General features: G+C 35.7%; 1 protein-coding gene across 1 annotated transcript; it reads right to left on the bottom strand.

Annotated features, from left to right (window-relative positions):
- Positions 1-4,107: 4,107 nt before the first annotated feature.
- LOC145098706 (uncharacterized) lies at positions 4,108-10,856 on the bottom strand. Its single transcript, XM_079036317.1, has 3 exons — positions 9,960-10,856; positions 9,854-9,856; positions 4,108-4,416 (listed from the first exon to the last, which is right to left on the bottom strand). The coding sequence occupies exons 1-3, from the start codon at positions 10,854-10,856 to the stop codon at positions 4,108-4,110; spliced, it is 1,209 nt and encodes a 402-aa protein (XP_078892443.1).
- Between the last annotated feature and the right edge of the window lie 10,834 nt (positions 10,857-21,690).

The following is a 21,690-nucleotide window of genomic DNA, read 5'->3' as shown; positions in this document are numbered from 1 at the left end:
AAAATATATATATTATTTTTACTTTTCTTTACCAACTATAAACACAATCTTTACCTTTTAAAAAACCACACATTTTATTTCATTCCGTTTAATTTGTCTCCAATTATATTATCACTTTCTCCGACTCCAATCCAATTTATTTTCAATGGGTTATATGTCTAGCCAATTTCAAGGATCCAAATAATGACGAAGTGGCGTTGGCAAAAGCTTACATTAACACTTTTAAAGCTAACCAGGGAAATCCAAAAATATAGTTTGATTTTTAGGGAACGGCCGGGAGGGGGGTCGTATCGTGCAACACAACAAATTAACTTCAAATTGAAGGATATGTGGGTGAAAGTTAAATAGTTCAAAGTCATGTTCACCCAAAATGATGAATACTTGTGTGTTGGAAATTCCCAAAAAATATGTTTTAAACGCAACAAAAAATGAATAACACAAACATCATAACATGAAAGATATAAAATGTTATTTTTATTTTTAAATTCTATTTATTTTAGTTTTAAATTTATAAATGTTCAATTCAAAAAGTATAAAAAAAATAAATTGATTGGAAATTATCATAATCATAAGTTTTTATGTAATAAAGGCCGAGATGGGTATATATGAGAAGATAGAGACAAGATTATGTGATGTGATAGTGATATGACAAGTTGAATGGAAATAGTGGTACAAACTTCTCCGCCCTTAGCTTTCGACATAATACATATAATATTTATCCGTCCCGATGGCAATCTAGTTGTTAACGAGTGAATTCCACACAAGATATTCATGGCTCAAATCTTCATACATCCAAAATATTGTTGTGTTTTGTAATTTACCTCGCACGTAAGCTTTAAAATGAACTAACGTAAACCGTTCATGTAGTACTGTTTACCATTTTCGTTAGATTTATCTTCTTTGTAATTTTCCAACCACTCTACTTTACGATAAAGTATAAAATATAAACTTAGCTTTAGATCTATGAAAAAAAAGTAGAAAACAAGGTATTAAAGTTAAAGTTTATTGATAAGTATTAATTTTATTATCTTTTTAACGGTTAAATAGTTAGAATTTTTCTACTTCATTTCTTGAATAATGGAATGATGACCAGTTTAAATTAATAAATAAATACAATAAATAACATAATAGAAAATGAGACCACATTTTATGAATATATATGTTATCACATATACCGACGAAATGGCTTATCATAACAAAAATGTTACCGGTAAATACAATATACATTTTTAGTGTATGCTATAATATTATTATAGTTGATTAGATTATGGTAATGAAAAAACGAGGGAGATAAAGTAAAATACTTTTGTCCACTTGCATATGTATCATCATGCAAATCGTGCAAAACGGTGAAACATGCCATCCCTACAGTACCACTTTCCTCACATCATAGCATCAAAAATCACACGAGGGTGGCTCATAATCATCGACTTTGGGTGTTTTTGACACAAAGCGTGTGTAAATGTTTCAGAATTTGTAGCTTCTAACGTTTAACGAAACGTTCCATTTTGAACACAAAATATTATTTTGTATTACAAACTTCTAACTTTTAGTTTAAACAAACGGGAAATCTCCAGAAAAGTCCCAAAATTTTAGTCAAATTTATAAAAAAGTCACAAACTAAATTTTGTTTATATAAAAGTACAAACTACCGGCTAAAACTTCGAAAATACATTTTTTGGCCGGTTTCATAGATTTAGCCGGTATTCTGTCCTTTTTCGTTAGTTTGCTCAAAATATTAGGACTTTTTTGAAAATTACCCGATAACCAAAATATTAGGACTTTTCTGAAAATTACTATGAAATTAATAGATATTATTATTAACAAATCATTTATAAACATAACAAATATTTTTTATTATAAACAAAGGAAATACATTTGTTTCTAATTTCTATGAATAGAATGGTCGACATGGTCTATTGTTTGTTGACCACTTCAAACTCCTTATGCTCCTCCTATGTATCGTTATACAAAGTTGATAATATTTATTAATACACAATCAATAAGTGTCTACTTTCTATTTGGTGTGACGCGTCTTATGATTTTCGATAATCCTAGGGTTTCTATAGGGTTCTTTGATATTTAATAAATTATAGCATTCAATAGTGAAAACATAGATCCAATTAGGTTGCATGTGAACTTAAGAGTTAAGTTATTTTCCGCCACATGAATTTTGTAACCTATAAAACCTTCAGTGGTATCAGAGCCGTTGTTTTCAATTGAAACCCTAATAAACCTTGGAATTTTAAACTTGGGCTAGGGTTCTTGAAACCCTAGCCTCATCCCTTAATTTCGAAGTTCAATAGGGTTTGTTGGGGTTTCCTTATTTGATAATTATTGTTTCAGTTGGAGAAAATAGAATAATTAAAACTGGATAACCCAAATACCTTAATTTTTTGAAAATTAATAGGGTTTGAATTTGGATTAAATATAAATTATTTGATTAATAGTTTAATAGTAAACAATTATTTAATCCTCGTGTGATTTAAATTAATTTTGTAACACTCGGTTCCAGGTATGAAATTATTTTCGATTGTGTATGGTATTTTTATTTGAAGGCCACGATGTGGTGAAGCCTCACCACGACGCGACGATGAGTTTTAGAGAAAGAGAGAGATAGAGAGAGACTGATTTATTAATTTATTATATGATTAATAAATAACAATAAATGATTTATTAATATATTATGAGATTAATATACTAATTAGAAATAGTTTTATTTAATTAAGAATTAAGCATAAATTAATCAGAATTAATTGGATTAATTAAATGTTCAAGGACCTAAGCTGCAATTGTTCAATAGTTGAACAAGAGGGTTTTCATAACCTTCCACAGGTGGTGGACGGTTTTAGAGGATATATTAGGATATCTATCATATTCCTTAAAGATAAATAGGAAGTTGGATAATTACCTAATTTGAAATAATAGTATTATATTCAAATTAGGGTTTCCAGGGTTTTCTACTTCACCTATAAATAGTATATATTTGAATTAAAAGCAAAGTCCTTTTGGGTTGCCCTCAAAACTAGCAATTGACTATGATGACTTTCGGCAACTCCTCCTCCTAAGAGAATAGCCAAAAATTGCATCCCTTCTCCTATCTCCTCAAGTCTTCTTGTTTGCTAGGGTTTAAGTGTAAACCATCAGAGACACAAGATTTTTGGTGCTCGCATTGTGGAAGCTTTTGAAGAATCTTTTCATTGGTTATTTACAAAAATAAACAAAAGGTATGTAAACCCTAACTCTCTTATGATTTTCGATAATCCTAAGGTTTCTATAGGGTTCTTTGATGTTCAATAGATTATAGCATTCAGTAGTTAAAACATATATCTAATTACGTTGCATGTGAACTTAAGATTTAAGTTATTTTCCGCCACATGAATTTTGTAACCTATAAAACCTATCAATATTCACATACTTTAACACGATCTACTTCTCATAATCATAATCTACAAAGATGTCATAACTCACTTCTTGTAGTGGAATAACAACCTACTTCCAACTTCTCCAAAGCTTCTCTTGATGGGCTCTAATTCCTTCCTTGCCACAACCAATGGCATTTACATACATTAAGCCCCTTGATACATATCTTAATCCATTAAGACATCATTAGAGATTTTAACCCAAAAACTCATATTTTGGGTAAAACCCCAACGTGACAATCTCTTGTCCAATTACTTGACAAACTACTCCAATAAAGCTAATAAACACTTAATATAACTAGATTATACTACATAAACACCTCTTCAATATTTTCCATTTCTAGGTTTCAAACCCTAGAATCAAAGCATGAATTTCAACCGCCAAAACTCCGTAAAACCATGGATTAAGATTCTAAACACTTAATCATACATTAACAACAAGTTTGATTGGATAAATCTTGCGTACTAACCACAAACTCACAAACCATCATTAAAGCTACAAAAATCTTGAAAATGAAGAAGAAAACTACCTTAAGAGTTTGAAACACACACACCTTGCCTATAACAAGCTAAATCCCCACTTGATGCATATTCAACCTCAAGATCGTCGAAGGTAATGTCTCAAGGAGATAGTGATCGTCCATTAACTAATGAGCCCTAAACTCAGATTTATTTTTGTTTAAAACTACATCATGGTGAAGACCTTAATAAACCGCGGTGGATGAAATAAATTTGTGGTCTCCCTTGTGCCATGGCATGGTGACCAATATCCATGGCAACCTACTTTGATCACCATGTTGTGGTAACCATATACCGCATCGTGGAGAAAAGTACGTTGCCCACGACTTACGATGGAGGATCCACCTAAATCACCATCTCGCCACCATGTTGCAACAAGCATCTCACTACACCGTGGTGAGGCTAGAATTAGCCTTCCCTTTACTTTATCAAAGTCATTCAATTCCAAACTTGCATTTATCATTTCCATTCCATTCTAATCAAAATATCACATTCATATAACTTATAAAAAATAAGATAAACGAATATAACATATCTAATAACATTCTACAAATCCAAATATCATCAAAAGGACTAAAATTCCCTTGACATCAAAATGACAATCGACTTCATAAATATCCCAAAAATCTCGGTTCTTACACATGAACTCTTATAATAAATTTAGAATTATATATTTCATAGAAATAATAACTTCCAATTGCAAGTAACATAATATATAATAATGTATGATTTATTAAGTCACGTACAAAATATTGGACTAGAAAGACTTTTGTCTTTTAGCTAAAAGTTAATGTTTATAATTTATAAAAGAGATTGCAAGTTTTATAAACTTTTGTCTTCTTTTTTAATGCAAATTTCATGGGCTAGTAAAGGAATAATAAGGGTGGTATTTTGATTTGTTTAATCAGAAGAAAGGTCTGGATTAAATTCATGGGGGACACATAGGTTTTAGGTGCATGGAGTGCTTAAGAGGTTAAGGAAATGTGGGTATTGAATTTACTAAAATAAGGCTTTCACTCTCTCATTCATGCATGCTAGTGAAATCGCATCCTCCTCATGCTCTCTTATTTTTCTCTTTGAAAGTATTAGAGTTTACTTGTTTTGCTCTTTCTAAGTAATACTTGGGTGCGGCTTAAAGCTTAAGAGTTTTGACTATCATCATCTTCAATTCTAGTTCTGGTTGGTTTCTCCATCTAAGGTGAAGTTCTACTTTACATTCCACATCAACATTTAAGCCTCCCATTGAGGATCCAAAGAACTACAAAAGTTTTCTTTCCGATCTTTGCAAGAAGATCCTTGGTGGGTTTAAATTAGTTTATGTTGTTCAAAATATTAAAGTCTTCTGTTGCTAAATCTTGAGTTTTTGAAACTAATTTTGAATGAAAACCTAACAACTTATGTGACCACCTTTTAATTTCGATGATAGATAAAGATACACATAAATTTATGTTAATTTTTAACTATTATTGTTAATTAAATTAAAAAATGGATTTGAAATATTATTTTAGTTAACTTGACAATTCAATTGATGTTTGTATTTGATGCGTGTAAACATATTAACTATTTTAAAAATATGATCATTTTTTAAATCTATTTGAGATTTTAGTTTAAGTTTTAAATCTACTATCATGAGTTAACAAGACAAATATATTATATTGATAATTTAACTGTCGAATATATACATTGTATTTAATATAATATTTAAACTAAAAAAACAAAGTATATTATTGTTGAATCTATATGCCCAAGAATCATTATTGAGTGACATTGTTAATAATATATGATCCTATAGGGTCACATATTTATCAAGTAGACATATTTTGTATATTTATTATTAATATGATTATTAATAAATAATATTAATTTATGTACTTAATTAGGGAATAATTATTATTTTGTGAAAATAACAATTATAAGAAAGTATAAATAGTTATTATTTCATATTGTATGAATTAATAAGTCTTACACTAACTTTTGGACTAGTTGGATTCTTTTGTCTTTTACTTGCAGACAAAGTTTATATTTTATAGACTTAGAGTTTATAAAAATTAAAGAATCCTCCTCTTTTCAAGAGGTATGAAAAAAATATTAAAATATGGGGGTTGCTTGTCAACATCCATGCTTTGTCTCTCATGCTCCTAAAGGCTAGAAATACTTTAGAGTATTTTAATCCAAATGCCTTACTTTGAATGGACTATATAAGAGATGCATAAGTCTTGTATTTTTGTGTGTGTGAACACTCTCTTCTTCCTCTTATTCTTCACCAAAAATCGTAAGTAGCACGGAGCTACTTCTCTTGCTTTCTTTTGAAGATCATTCAAGTCTTTGCTGGCTTAAAGTGCTTCTCCTTTAGTGCTTATTTGAGTTAAGCACTTAAAGGCTTAAGAAGTACTTTATACAAGAAAGAAATAGTATTCCAAGTTCCTTACTCTTGATGGTGGATACATATAGAGAAATCATAATCTTTGATTTTTGCTATCTTCATCAACACCCCAAAACCAAGTGGGTTCAAAAGCTTTAACGGTTATCATTCTAAACACACTTTGGTTGTGTTTTTAATTTCATTCTAACCTCTATAAATGGATCCATGATGGTTTGGTTTTGTTACAAACTAAAATTAAACTTCTCACTTTTAAAGACTTCTGTTGCCGGTTTTTGTGAAAAACAAACTTATATTTTGTATCAAAACACTTCGGTTATATTAATAATTCAAATAATCTACCATATTAACGACAATATTTTATATTTAATAAGTTAAACAAGGTTGAAAATTGAAAAGATAAGAGTTTCAAATCAATATATTGAAAATAATTAAACATGATCAAGTTATATATATATATATATATATATATATATATATATATATATATATATATATATATATATATATATATATATATATAGATATATAAAATTGTAGTCACCTATGCATGTAAACCATGGTTAGAGACCGTTAAAATATTAGTTTTAATTGATTTTATATTATAATATGGTTTAAATTAAACACAAGTAGGAAAATGGTCCAAATGTCTAAACTCTTGGATTGATCTTCTTTTTGAGTAAGTTTATTTGTGGTTTTTGGTCTCTCAAAAAATTAAAAATAATAAAATATGTTTTTTATTTAATTTAAAGGTTTATTAATAATAAATTTGGGACCCACCTCTCTCTCTCTCTCTCTCTCTCTCTCTCTCTCTCTCTCTCTCTCTCTCTCTCTCTCTCTCTCTCTCTCTCTCTCTCTCTCTCTCCACACGCACACACACAAGAATCACTACCATCCCTACTTTTCATCTCTTAACATACATAAAAGTAAAATATAAAAAAATAAAAAATATAAAAAACCACCCTACTTTACAATAGCAATAAGATTCAAACTAAAAATCAATCATCGATTGAAATGCTTTTTTATCCTAATTTGAATCGGATTTTACTTTTAGATTGCTTAAATAAATTAGAAGAACCTTGTCGAGAATTGTAACCTTAACATAAGATCATCTTAACTTGTAAAAAGTTAGTACATAAGAATGGCTAGAATCTCGAAAAGGGAATTGTATAATCATCAATTTCTAGGGTATATACTTAATTACTCTACATGATTACTTATTTTAGATTCCATGAAATTAAAAGATCGAAGAAGACAAACCTTTAATTTACATAACCTCAAATAATCAGCATGGATTCATGCCTATAAGCATCTCTTCATCGGTGAGAGAATGGAAAAAATGAAAATGATGACCATAAGGGCAGAAGTCACTGGTGAGAGCCATAAAACATACCTCTATTTTATAGCGAGGGTACCTTATTGGGAATGTATGAACAATGAGCATTGTTTATGTAACACTCGTGTTTCTAGCCTAGACATTTATATTGAGTTGATAGTCTAGGTTAACCTTTGTAACTCATTTTGAAGAAATGAAAAGGAATTATGTGAATATTATTTGAATTATGTGTTTTATGCTTAATTATTAGGGCTTAATTAATTAAGAATTAAAATAAGCGTCAAAATTAAAGTGTGAGATAAGTCCGATATCTTTACATAAAGTTGTAGTGGTCAAAACAAGGATTTCGGGGATATAAAGAATACCAAAATCCGAGTTATAACGAAGAAGTTATGACATGTCGAAGTTTCGCGACAAAACCGGCACTATGCTGAATGTCGTAAAAAGTGAGTTTTCGATAAACTACTTTTTAGCCTTAGTAATCTAAACAAAAGTCGTAGTATTCGTTAAACCGAGAAGTTGGATAAAAAGAACGCCCAAATCTGACTTCGTATGAGGAAGTTATGATTTTTCGAAGTTTCAGCTTAGCAGTAGACAGCTAAAAACTCGAATTTTAGATCGAGCGATTTTTAGCCGACACAACATAAACGAGAACTGAAGGTCTCGTCATTAGGAGCATAACGGTAAAAAGTCTGACGAAAACGGACGTCGGATAAAGAAGTTATGAATTTTTAACGGATTTCCTGTCCCGGTCTGTTAAAAATAATAATATAAAATTTAAATTCAAAATTAGCCGACGAAGTCTAAACGGAAGTTGTAGAGCGTAATTTTAGCTACGCGTGCATATAAAGAACGTCAAAAACGGAGCTCGTATGCGAAAGTTATGGATTTTAGAAGTTTTGGCGCGAAAATCGAGAAAATTCGCATAGTCACACTTTGCCACGTCACCCTCGCCTCACATGCGCCACGTGTCCTGCTGAGTCACCAGGCTGCTGAGTCATGCGAAGCCACGTTTCGGATCCTGATTCGACCGAGGAGGAGGCCCAATCCGAAGCAGCCAGCTCTCCGTCCGAGCCTCGCAATGCCTGCCGCGTGTTCCGAGCCTTGCATAGCCTAGCTCCGAACCTCACAGGTGCACCAATAGACTCCGGTCCACTTAGAAGCTGCCAGCGAGCCCTCGCAGGTGTGAGCCATGTGCGAGCCATGCGCAGCCTCGTGCGAGCCTTCACCTGCGAACCCTCTCAGCCGTCGGATCAGAAGCTTCTCAGCCCTTGGATCAGAAGCTTCACCCTATAAATAGAAGGCTGCGACCCTTCTCGGATATTTTTAAGAAATTGCCACATTTAGCCCCTTTATTCATATTTTCTTCATCTTAACATCCCGCAAAGCCCCGATATCGATTGTAATGCCCGGAATACTCCACGAAGTGCCAGTGAAGCCCGAAAAATTTATCTTTTCGGTTTCGAAGCCCGACTTTTGCAGAGCCCGGTTACTCAATAAAACTCCCTGTTTTATTAGAAACGATCGTTTTAAGAAACGAATTGCTGCCCGATTTTCATCAAAATATGTGAGTGTGTAGTTACTTTCAATTTACACATAGATATGAAGTATTTACCTTGAAATACGTGTTATGTGTAAATATGTTAATTGTTTATTTGAGGTGACTGTTAAATTGATGTTTTATACAAGTTTTAAACTGTATATGCTTTTTATCTACAAAATTTGTTGGGTAGAACATGGGTAGTAGATGAAATAGTTGATGTGTGTTAAAAAGGTGAGAGGCCTCGATGTCGATGTTGTTGTTGTTGTTGTTGTTGTAGTCATCTAGCGGAGTATAGATGACGACCACAGACTTTCTAGGTAGTCCAGTGGAACACTAGCAGGTTCGCAACTTGTAGGTGTTGATGAATTAAATATTCATTGTCGTACTCCATCCCTCTCATGGTTGCCTTAAGGACATGTATAGCTGAGGAAACCCCTTAGCAGTAGTGTCCATCCCGATGATAATCCTTAGGCTAGGTCCCTTGTGATAGGTGTTTAGGGACGTAAAGTGAGGACAACGGGAATGGGTAATCAGAGTTATTGTTGATTGGTAGGGGCGGACGCAGGAATTAGTAGTAGGGGTTGCACAAATTTTTTTTCTGGTCAAACATAATATAGAACGTTAAAAAAAATCCGGTCAAACATAATATAAACCATCTAATACAAAAAAAAAATTCTGGTTAAACATTATATAACAACTATCTATTATAATTTAAATTTGTCCTCTTCGTGCAGACATCTTTTGAAACTGCTCCATTACTTTTTCATCCTCAACTTTCGTAAGTGCTTTCGTCTCGACATTACAAAGCAATGCGTCGTTCAAAAATTCATCGCCAATTTTGTTACGCAAGTCTGTCTTCAAGAGCTTCAACTTTGAAAAACATCTTTCTACACTTGCGGTCGCTACGGGTAATATCAAAGCCAACTTTAAAAGCTTATAAACCAAAGGATAAGACCGATTCTTCCCTGTACTAACCATCAAACGAGAAAGGTCGGAAATTCCTTTCAAACTAGTGAAACGCTCATCTTTGATGCAAGAGTGATAAAATATCTCAAGTTGCCCTTCAAGGTCTATCATATCTGAATCATCAAAGTCATACTTGTATAACTTACCCAACTTCAATAACTTTGATTTGTCAAATTGTGCAAATGAATCACAAGGGCTCAAAGCACCCATGTATTCTAGTAATTGGGTTCTTGTTTCACTAAACCAATCCCGATATTCTGTAAGTTGCATATCTACCACCGTGTTGAAGATTTCAACCTCAAAATGAAACCTATTAGTCTTTGTAGTCCTACGATTTCTCTCACCAATATACAACTCTTCCATATCTAAAGTTTCAATTTCGTGTGTTTGACAAAAAGAGAATACTTTTGGCAAAATGCTAGTAAACCCTATGTTTCTAAAAGACTGCAATGCCTCCATTGTCCCTCTAACCATCGAAGCCGCTTCCAAAATGTCTAGATCTTTTCTTTGAAGTTGCTTTGACAATGTACCCGTGAGGTGTAAAATGTCATACATCATATGTAAGTAAAACACGAACTCATATGATTTAAAATATGCTAAGATTCCAGATGATTGTTGATGGTTTGCCAATGACCCTCCCTCCTCTTTCACAAAATCTAAAACTACAAGAACATCCGCAAACAACTTCATCAAACTTGTGAGTGTGTTGAAATGTGAACCCTATCTTGTTTCTCCCGCTCGAACAAGTGTAGTCTCTTGATTTAACCCTCTTCCTGTTTCAAGATCACCACTACACAAGCCTTTTTGCACCCTTTCTCTTGCTTTCTCTCGTAGTAAGTCTTTTCTTTTACACGAGGCACAAACAACATTAACCACCAACGAAATTTGCTCAAAAAAGTCACTAACACCATCATGCTTCTTTGCTACAGCCACAACTACTAGTTGAAGTTGGTGTGCAAAGCAATGTACATAAAAAGCCGTGTCATTCTCTTGTAATATCAAAGCTTTCAAACCATTGAATTCCCCTCGCATATTGCTAGCCCCATCGTAACCTTGTCCTCTTATCTATTAAAATTTAAAACAATTAATATATATATATATATATATATATATATATATATATATATATAATTAAATTGAAATAAAAAAAGTAAAGAATAAATTACCTGACTAAAACTCAACTTATTACTTGTAAGTACTTCATTTATGGCGTTTTTGAGGGTCAAAGAAGATGTATCCTTCACGTGCACTATTCCTATGAATCTTTCTTTCACAAATCCAAGACTATCGACATAACGCAAAACAATAGCCATTTGTTCCTTTTTTGAAACATCACTAGATTCATCAATAGTAAAGCAAAAACATCTTGACCAATCTCTTCACGAATACTCAAAAGTACTTCTTGTGCAAAACATTGCACAAGTTCTTTTTGAATTTTAGGGGAAATTAGTTGATTGTTTTTAGGAGCATTTTCTAAAGTATTGTTGAAAATCTCTTCACTAGTTTCTCGAATGGCTTTTAACACTTCAATGTAAAGCCCTCTATTTTCCGAGTTAACCGACTTGTCATGACCACGAAACGGTAAACCGGTTTTTAATAAAAGTCTAACAACAATAATAGAAACACGTAATCAAGCTTTATATTTATTGTCCTCCACTTCGGTTTGCCTCCTCAAGACTACATTAATTGCTTGTTTTTCCCTCATTAAAAACTCACACTTTTCTCTTGCTTTGTGGTGAAAACTATCAACACCACCCACATGAGTCCAAAATGCATCTTTTTTATTCCAAGTATCAAAACCTTGGGAAACAAATGCATCTCTCCCTCCTTTTTGTCCCATGAGGTCGCCACACAAATAACAATATAAACAATATGCACAATTCTTTTTCATACTATATTCCAACCAATCAAAGCCATTAAACCATGAAGGAACGAATCTTCTAAATCTATCACCTATTTTTTTTAGGAAACTTATGTGCCCTTACTTGACACGGCCCTTGAAGCAAATATGCTCTTCTTACATCATCTCTTATATTTGAATTGTAACTTGTAATCAATGGCCTATCCGCCGGGTCCTTTGGAAGATCTTTCAAGTCAACGTTATCATTAGGTTGGTTAGAACATGGTGTTTGTGGAGTTGGATTAGAAACCGAAGGGATTGAATGATTGGTGATTGGTGTTTGTGGAGTTGCATTAGGATTAGAAACGGAAGGAATTGATTGATTGGTGATTGGTATTTGGGAACAGTCTTCACCACTTTCATTAGGATTAGGTCTTTGTCTTTTGGTAAAAAAAACCACTTAGTTTAACCTACAAAAATATAACAATTACACCTAATCAAACAATAAAACAAGTTGCTTTCACCTAATCAAACAAAAATTCAATAAAAACATAACAATTACACCTAATCAAACAATGACTTCAATAAAACAAGTTGCTTTCACCTAATCAAACAATCAATTCAATAAAAAACATATGAATTTCACCTAATCAAACAATCAATTCAATAAAAAAAAACATAGCAATATATGAATATAACCTAATCAAACAATATAACTTCAACAAAACAAATCAATTTCACCCAAGTCAATCAATAACTTTAAAAAACATATCAATTTCAAATATCTAAATGAATTGGTAAAACTTACTTGCTTCATTGTAGAAATTGAAAGAAGACAGTTAGACAGAAGTTGATCGATACCATTGTTGCAACCTGCTTCAAGAAATCGATCAAGATTCAAGGATTAAAATCGATCAAACAACAAAATCGATTTTGGGCTGTGATTCACGATCAAGAAGACAGAAGTACTCGATAGAATATAGAAGTCATCCAGGGGCGATCGGCATTAGGCAATCGATTGAATTTTGGAGCCTTGTAGGCAAGCCGCAAGCGCCAAGAAGTCGAGTCGACGTCTGGACGATCGTTTAAGTTGCTGTGTAATCATTCTTTTTTTTTTGCTTGTACCGATCATCAATTAGAAACTCAAATAATTAGGATGGGCTATCTTTTTTACAAGCAATTAGCCCAATTGCTAATTTATCCACTTAAGTTTTATTTTGGGCTTTGGGCAATTGGACTATTAGACAATAATCGATTAAAACATTGGATTGTGGGCTCGTTATTATTTTTTTTTCGTTTGGTACTTCCCGATAGAGTGACAATTTTTTTTATGTAGTTATACAATTTTTTTAATAGTTGCACGATTTTTTTACGTAGTGGCACAATAGGTGAAAATTTTAAAAAAATGAAATTTTTTCTACTACGTGCGCGGAAGCTAGGTGTTGCCGGTGCCACACCGGGCACCTAGCTAGGACCGCCCCTGTTGATTGGTGAACTTAATAAGTATATTATTGTGGGTTGAAAACCCTATATGCTCACCAGGCTCCCAAGCCTGACCCACTCAGTTTTATGATTACAGGTAGTGGACCCCGAGCATAGTCGGAGGACGACGAGAGATTTTTGGATTATAGGCCAATAGTTGTAAATAACTGTTGAAAGGCTTATAATGTCTTGTTTATGCTTTTGATCTGTATCGGAACATGACATCCCGAGGTTTTGATATATATGGAAAATATATACCTTCTTAATGAAGGATTTTGATAAACTTTTATCATATGTTGTTTGGGGACCAATTCCGCAACATCTTTTAAAAAGATTTCTCTGATTTTATTTTAAAAAGCATAAATTAAATCGGTCTTTTCTGGCCGAGAAATTAGGGGATGTCACAGTTGGTATCAGAGCATTAGTTTAAGCGAACTAAGAAATTGTAGAATTTCTAGACTTGAACTTAGAATGCTAAGTGATGATTGTGAGATGAGTGTCTACCATATTTTAGACACGAACACTAGTTTATTTTAGGGAAGATGCCTAAAATGCCCTTATGTGCTAAATGCTATGTGTTTGCCATGTGTGCCATTATTTGTTCGGATCTATGGTCTGTTGCCGACCGGATCTGGAAACCTTATGTGTGTAGGATTCTAAGCGTATGAAATACGAGATTAGAACTAACATGTAAACGTTTCGGAGGGATAAGGGAATTGAAATGTCTAACAAGGATAAAGACCTAAATTTGCCTTATTCGGTATATAGATTGAAATGGCAAGAACTCAGAGTGGAGCTGGAAATGCAAACAGAAACCAACAACCTCAACCCCAAGTGGTGGAACACGTGCATATTGTAGGAGCTGCACCCGAACCCATCACCATGGCTGGAGTACGAACTATGATTCAGACCATGTTGGCTGAACAGAGGGAGGAATTGAGGCAAATGTTGCTGAACGACAGGGATGAACCTTCAGTTCCTATTGAACGACGTGAGCTAAATGACGATCGATCTGAAGAAGGGAACAACAGTAGATCGGTTGGTCATAGTGAACCGCTTGTGGTTGGGAGGAATAACCACAAGGGTAGAATGGAGAGAAATGGGTGCAAGTATAAGGACTTTATGACTTGCAAGACATCGACCTTTAATGGAAAAGAAGATCCTGTCGGAGTAATGGACTGGATCTCGGAAATGGAGTTGGCTTTCATGACTTGTGATTGCCAAGGCAAGTTACAAACTACCTTTGCAGTACGTCAGTTCAGGGGTAGTGCTGCTCGTTGGTGGAGCACTTTGGGGAAAACCCTAAGCCCTAATGAGCCACTACAATTAACTTGGGCAGAGTTCTTAGTGCACTTCAAGCGCGAGTACTGCTCGTCCCAAAACGTACTTGAGTTAGAAAACCAATTTCTAACGTTGCAGAAGGGGAGTATGACCGTTGATGAATATACGAATAACTTCACAGACAAAACGGAGTTTGCTTTGCGTATTGTCCCAGATGAGTTGGCAAAAATTGACAGGTACGCAAAGAGACTTCCATGGGAGTACGCGGTGCCAGTACATCAGGCAGTTACTTTGGAGGCAGCTATCTGGCCTGCCAAGTCTGTTGAAGATATGATAAAAGGGAGAGCTACCAGCAAGGTTGAAATTGGCGAGAAGAGAAAGTTTGAAGGAACTTCAGGTTCCAATAAAAAGCACAAATTCTCGAAGACTGGTTCTAGAAAATTTGGAGGAGGAAGCGAAGCCAAGTGGTGTGACAAGTGTAAGAAGAAACATGCTGGGAAGTGCAGCGTGGAAGTCACTTGTTACAAATGTGGAAAGCCAGGGCATTATGCCAATGAATGCACCTTCAATAAGAACGTATGTTTTGGATGCAATGAAGAAGGGCATATTTTGAGGGACTGCCCGAAGAAGAAGGACGCAACAAAACCCCATCTACCACCAAAGCCGAAGGCGAGAGCCTTTCAGATGACACTCGAAGTTGCGAAAGAAGAAGTCGATGTCGCTTCAGGTACCTTTCTCGTAAACGAATTGCCTGCCCAAATTTTGTTTGATTCTGGAGCCAATTACTCCTTTATATCGCATGAATTTGGTATAAAGCTAGCTTTGTCTGTAGATAGGCTAGTTAATGCCTTATTAGTCGAGATTGCTAGTGGCAAGTTTTTACCTGTTAGCCATCGTATGAAAAACATCCTCATTGACTTGGATGGGAATAAGTTCCAAGAGGAATTATTGCCTATCGAGTTAAATGGATTCGACATAGTTTTAGGAATGGATTAACTTAGCGCCAACGATGCAGAAATACTATGTAGAAAGAAGATAGTAAAAGTAAACCCGTCAGGGAAAAAGTCGTTTATGGTGTATGGAGACAAACGCAGAGTAAATTCTGGAATCATTTCCCTAATGAAAGCCATCAAGTGTTTGGCCAAGGGATGTACATCATATCTAGCATTCGTGATCGATGCCAAGATGGAAAAGAAGGAGGTGCAGAATATTCCGGTGGTGTGTGATTATCCGGAATTTCCCGAAGATCTTCCCGGATTGCCCCCTGATCGACAAATAGAATTTCGTATCGACTTGTTACCAGGAACGACGCCGATAGCAAAAGCACCTTATCGATTAGCGCCAACCGAAATGAAAGAACTTATGACACAACCTCAGGAGTTAATGGACAAAGGTTTCATTTGACCTAGTTCATCACCCTGTGTTATTTGTAAAGAAGAAAGACGGAAGCATGAGAATGTGCATCGATTACAGAGAGCTGAACAAAGTGATGATAAAGAACAAGTACCCGTTGCCAAGGATCGATGACTTGTTCGACCAGTTGCAGGGTTCGAGCTATTTCTCGAAGATCGATCTTAGGACGGGATATCATCAACTAAAGGTGAGAGAGCAGGATATCGAAAAGAATGCTTTTAGAACGAGATATGGACACTATGATTTTTTGGTTATGTCGTTCGGACTAACCAATGCCCCAGCAGCTTTCATGGATTTGATGAATAGGGTTTGTAAACCATTCTTAGATAAATCTGTGATAGTATTCATAGACGATATCTTGATTTATTCAAAAAGCAAGCAGGAACATGAAAAGCATCTACGTGAAGTGCTAGAAGTCCTGAAAAAGGAGAATCTGTATGCAAAGTTCTCCAAGTGTGAATTTTGGATTCAAGAAGTCCAATTTTTAGGTCATGTGGTTAACCAAGAAGGAATAATGGTCGACCCAACAAAGATTGAAGTTGTAATGAAGTGGGAACAACCAAAAAGTCCTACGGAGATTCGAAGCTTTTTAGGATTAGCAGGATATTACCGAAGGTTTATCAGAGGCTTTTCTTCGATTGCTACTCCATTAACAACTTTGACCCACAAAGGAGCCACTTATGCTTGGAATGAGAAGCATAAGGAAGCCTTTGAGAAGTTGAAGAAGAGATTGTGTGAAGCACCGATTCTTTCATTGCCTGAAGGAGTTGATGACTTCGCAGTTTATAGCAATGCATCTGGAGTTAGGTTAGGTTGTATTATGACCCAAAGGGATAAAGTGATCGTGTATGCATCGAGGCAATTGAAGGAGCATGAAAAGAACTACCCCACTCATGATCTGGAGTTGGCAGCGGTAGTATTTGCCTTAAAGATATGGAGGCATTATCTTTATGGCACAAAGTGTAAACTTTTCACTGATCATAAGAGTCTCCAATATCTCTTTAATCAGAAGGAATTGAACATGAGGCAACGACGTTGGCTAGAGTTACTCAAGGACTATGACTGTGAGATACTTTACCACCCTGGTAAAGCAAATGTTGTTGCTGATGCTCTCAGTCGGAAGGTAAACCTTGAAAAGAAAAGGCCAAGAGCGTTGAGAATTGAAGTTGTCTCGACAATTGTGGGAAGTATAAAGAAAGCTCAAGAGGAAGCTTTACAGAAAAGTGACCGAAAGGAAGAACGTTTGGGCAAAACGTTAGTGTTCGGTACAAACAACCAAGGGTTGAAGGTATTCCAAGATAGAATTTGGGTACCTAAGACGGGCAGAGTAAGAGATCTTCTGATGGAAGAAGCTCACAAGACCATGTACTCGATTCATCCCGGAAGTACAAAAATGTATAGGGATTTAAAACCCTATTATTGGTGGCCGAAGATGAAGCTCGATGTTGCTAAGTATGTGGCCGAGTGTGTAACTTGTGCTAGGGTTAAGGCACAACATCAGAAACCATATGGGAGTTTAGAACCTTTACCCATACCCATGGGTAAATGGGAAGACATCACCATGAATTTTGTGACTAAACTGCCCAGAACAAGGAACGGTCACGACATGATTTGGGTGGTCGTTGATCGCTTCACTAAGAGTGCGCATTTCATAGCAGCCAAAAAGAAATGGTCTATGGATAAACTTGCGAATTCTTACGTGAAGGAAATTGTGAGGCTTCACAGTGTTCCGTTAACGATTGTGTCCGATCGTGATAGCCGTTTTACCTCGAGATTTTGGAGGAGTCTACAAGAGGAATTGGGTACCAAGTTGTGTTTGAGTACAACTTAACATCCGCAAACCGATGGTCAGAGCGAGCGAACAATTCAAACATTGGAGGATATGCTGAGAGCATGTACCCTAGAATCCCAAGGTAACTGGGATGAACACTTACCTTTAGTAGAATTATCCTATAAAAATAGTTTCCACTCAAGCATCAAGATGGCACCTTATCACGCCTTGTATGGGGAAAAGTGTCGAACGCCATCATGTTGGCTGGAAGCTGGGGAAAAGCAGTTTATGGGACCTGAAATAGTCCATGAGACTGCTGAAAAGTTGAAAGTGATAAGGGAAAGGATGTTAGCTACTCAAGATCGACAAAAGAGTTATGCTGACAAGAAAAGACAACCGATATCCTTCGATGTTGGAGATTCGGTTTTAATTAAAGTCTCGCCGTGGAAGGGACTTATAAGATTTGGTAAAAGAGGGAAGTTGAGTCCAAGGTTTATTGGACCATTTAAAGTTCTTCAGAGGATCGGGAATCAAACTTACAAGCTAGAGTTACCGGAAGAACTAGAGGGTATTCATAACACCTTTCATGTGTGTTATTTGAGAAAGTTCACGGGAGATGTGCCCGACATAATTCCGATTTCTGAGTTAAGGTTGGATGAAAACAAGAGGTTTTGATATATATGGAAAATATATACCTTCTTAATGAAGGATTTTGATAAACTTTTATCATATGTTTTTTGGGGACCAATTCCGCAACATCTTTTAAAAAGATTTCTCTGATTTTATTTTCAAAAGAATAAATTAAATCAGTCTTTTCTGGCCAAGAAATTAGGGGATGTCACAGTTGTTGACCGTAAGACTATGAAGTTACGACGCAAGATGGTCGATTTAGTTCTTGTACGCTGGAAACATACGAATGGACCAAATCTCACTTGGGAAACGGAGAGTGACATGATGAGTCGCTACCCGCAGTTGTTTGGTGATATGTGATTCCGGGGACAGAATCATCCTAAGGGGGAGAGAATTGTAACACTCGTGTTTCTAGCCTAGGCATTTATATTGATTTGATAGTCTAGGTTAACCTTTGTAACTCATTTTGAAGAAATGAAAAGGAATTATGTGAATATTATGTGAATTATGTATTTTATGCTTAATTATTAGGGCTTAATTAATTAAGAATTAAAATAAGCGTCAAAATTCAAGTGTGAGATAAGCCCGATATCTTTACATAAAGTTGTAGTGGTTGAAACAAGGATTTCGGGGATATAAAGAATACCAAAATCCGAGTTATAACGAAGAAGTTATGACCTGTCGAAGTTTCGCGACAAAACCGGCACGGTGCTGAATGTCATAAAAGGTGAGTTTTCGATAAACTACTTTTTAGCCTTAGTAATCTAAACAAAAGTTGTATTATTCGTTAAACCGAGAAGTTCGATAAAAAGAACGCCCAAATCTGACTTCGTATGAGGAAGTTATGATTTTTCGAAGTTTCAGCTTAGCAGTAGACAGCTAAAAACTCGAATTTCAGATCGAGCGATTTTTAGCTGACACAACCTAAACGAGAATTGAAGGTCTCATCACTAGGAGCATAACGGTAAAAAGTCTGACGAAAACGGACGTCGGATGAAGAAGTTATGAATTTTTAACGGATTTCCTGTCCCGGTCTGTTAAAAATAATAATATAAAATTTAAATTCAAAATTAGCCGACGAAGTCTAAACGGAAGTTGTAGAGCGTAATTTTAGCTACGCGTGCATATAAAGAACGTCAAAAACGGAGCTCGTATGCGAAAGTTATGGATTTTAGAAGTTTTGGCGCGAAAATCGAGAAAATTCGCATAGTCACACTTTGCCACGTCACCCTCGCCTCGCATGCGCCACGTGTCCTGCTGAGTCACCAGGCTGCTGAGTCACCGAAGCTGCTGAGTCATGCGAAGCCACGTGTCAGATCCTGATTCGACCGAGGAGGAGGCCCCAATCTGAAGCAGCCAACTCTCCGTCCGAGCCTCGCAATGCCTGCCGCGTGTTCCGAGCCTTGCATAGCCTAGCTCCGAGCCTCGCATAGCCTAGCTCCGAGCCTCACAGGTGCACCAATAGACTCCGGTCCACTTAGAAGCTGCCAGCGAGCCCTCGCAGGTGCGAGCCATGCGCAGCCTCGTGCGAGCCTTCGCCTGCGAACCCTCTCAGCCGTCGGATCAGAAGCTTCTCAGCCCTTGGATCAGAAGCTTCACCCTATAAATAGAAGGTTGCGAGCCTTCTTGGATATTTTTAAGAAATTGCTACATTTAGCCCCTTTCTTCATATTTTCTTCATCTTAACATCCTGCAAAGCCCCGGTATCGATTGTAAAGCCCGGAATACTCCACGAAGTGCCCGTGAAGCCCGGAAAATTTATCTTTTCGGTTTCGAAGCCCGACTTTTGCAGAGCCCGGTTTCTCAATAAAACTCCCGGTTTTATTAGAAACGATTGTTTTAGGAAACGAATTGCTGCCCGATTTTCATCAAAATATGTGAGTGTGTAGTTACTTTCAATTTACACATATATATGAAGTATTTACCTTGAAATACGTGTTATGTGTAAATATGTTAATTGTTTATTTGAGGTGACTGTTGAATTGATGTTTTATACAAGTTTTAAAGTGTATATGCTTTTTATCTACAAAATATGTTGGGTAGAACATGGGTAGATGAAATAGTTGATGTGTGTTAAAAAGGTGAGAGGGCTCGATGTCGATGTTGTTGTTGTTGTTGTTGTAGTCATCTAGCGGAGTATAGATAACGACCACGGACTTTCTAGATAGTCCAGTGGAACACTAGCAGGTTCGCAACTTGTAGGTGTTGATGAATTAAATGTTCATTGTCGTAATCCATCCCCCTCATGGTTGCCTTAAGGACATGTATGGCTGAGGAAACCCCTTAGCAGTAGTGTCCATCCCGATGATAATCCTTAGGCTAGGCACCTTGTGATAGGTGTTTAGGGACGTAAAGTGAGGACAACGGGAATGGGTAATCAGGGTTATTGTTGATTGGTGAACTTAATAAGTATATTATTGTGGGTTGAAAACCCTATATGCTCACTAGGCTCCCAAGCCTGACCCACTCAGTTTTATGATTACAGGTAGTGGACCCCGAGCATAGTCGGAGGACGACGAGAGGTTTTTGGATTATAGGCCAGTAGTAGTAAATAACTGTTGAAAGGCTTATAATGTCTTGTTTATGCTTTTGATCTGTATCGGAACATGACATCCCGAGGTTTTGATATATATGGAAAATATATACCTTCTTAATGAAGGATTTTGATAAACTTTTATCATATGTTGTTTGGGGACCAATTCCGCAACATCTTTTAAAAAGATTTCTCTGATTTTATTTTAAAAAGCATAAATTAAATCGGTCTTTTCTGGCCGAGAAATTAGGGGATGTCACAGTTTAGAATTTAGATCACATAGCAACTAACCGATTTAACTAATGGAGCAGTTGGAGTTTGTTGGCGACTCGATCGTTAAGAAGGAACCGATTTCAGATAACCCTTGGAATGAACAAAAATGCTTTTCGACATTGAAACACTCTCGCCATTGTGACTTGTAAACTATTTTGGTTTGTTCACGCTCGCCAAACTTACATAAGGAACTCTTTCAACATCAGTATTGCTTTCACAAAACTTAACTCCGATGTCAAGAAGGCTGAAGTCTCCGATTAAAGTAGACAAGGAACTTCTCTTATATTGTGTGTGACTTGTA

Source organism: Lactuca serriola, chromosome 4 (genome assembly GCF_051521515.1).
Source record: "Lactuca serriola cultivar US96UC23 chromosome 4, Lser_US96UC23_V15, whole genome shotgun sequence".
Lineage (NCBI taxonomy): Eukaryota > Viridiplantae > Streptophyta > Magnoliopsida > Asterales > Asteraceae > Lactuca > Lactuca serriola.
Note: the sequence above shows the minus strand (reverse complement) of the source record. Positions and strands in the feature narration are given on the sequence as shown.